Source organism: Sinocyclocheilus anshuiensis, unplaced genomic scaffold, assembly GCF_001515605.1.
Source record: "Sinocyclocheilus anshuiensis isolate Anshui unplaced genomic scaffold, SAMN03320099.WGS_v1.1 scaffold183, whole genome shotgun sequence".
In the NCBI taxonomy this organism is placed as follows: Eukaryota; Metazoa; Chordata; class Actinopteri; order Cypriniformes; family Cyprinidae; genus Sinocyclocheilus; species Sinocyclocheilus anshuiensis.
Window position 1 is genome coordinate 5,632,944 of NW_015548309.1, and position 637 is coordinate 5,633,580.

Here is a 637-nt window from a genome sequence, read left to right on the forward strand (position 1 = left end):
ATCCCGTGGCTGTGCTTTCTGCAGGCTGGACATGGCAGCCGTGCGCTCGATGTCGATGACGGTGTACAGCTCTGTCCGGCGCGTGGGGGTGGGAGGCAGGGGCGTGGTGGGGGTTTTAGGGGTGTGCGGCCCGCTGGAGTCCGACACTTTGTCCATCTCCACCTCGATGTAGTTGAGCTGGCGGAGCGGGTCGGCCACGCCGAGCCTGCGGAGGTCAAAGTTGAATACGGTGTGCTGAGTGCTGGAGCTGTGGAGTTTGACGTTCTCCGTGTTCACGTAGTTGTGATCGAGGGAGTGGAAGCCGTTTAGAGACGGCGATTTGAGTTCCTCCTCGTGGCTGTTGGGTTTGCGGGTTTCCCAAACGGGTGGCAGCGCCGGCAGGTTCTCGTAGTTGAGCAGCGCGGTCCGTCGCTGGGCTGAGTTGTTAGCGTTGTGGGCGTCTGGGAGCGGAACGGGAGGTCTGTTGCGTCTCGCACGGGATCCGGTGATCGGCGGCACTCCATTATGAGTCTCATGTGGCGTCTCCTTGCGCTCGTCGCTGTCGTAGCCAGTGTCGCAGTCCGTGCCGCCGTTTACAGTCTTTGCGGGAGAAGTGGCATCAGTACTGGAACCCGCTGCTCCTGCGTCCTGCTCGCCC

The 637-nt window shown here is 62.2% G+C and overlaps 1 protein-coding gene across 1 annotated transcript in view; it reads right to left on the reverse strand.

Annotated features, from left to right (window-relative positions):
* The window catches only part of LOC107656241 (fibroblast growth factor receptor substrate 2-like), a gene marked incomplete at its 5' end in the record, with an annotated part of 1,450 nt that overhangs the window by 364 nt on the left and 449 nt on the right, over window positions 1-637 (reverse strand). The window contains one exon of the mRNA XM_016444001.1: window positions 5-637. Within this exon, the coding sequence (XP_016299487.1) occupies window positions 5-637 (633 nt within the window). The remainder of the gene's footprint in view (window positions 1-4) is intronic.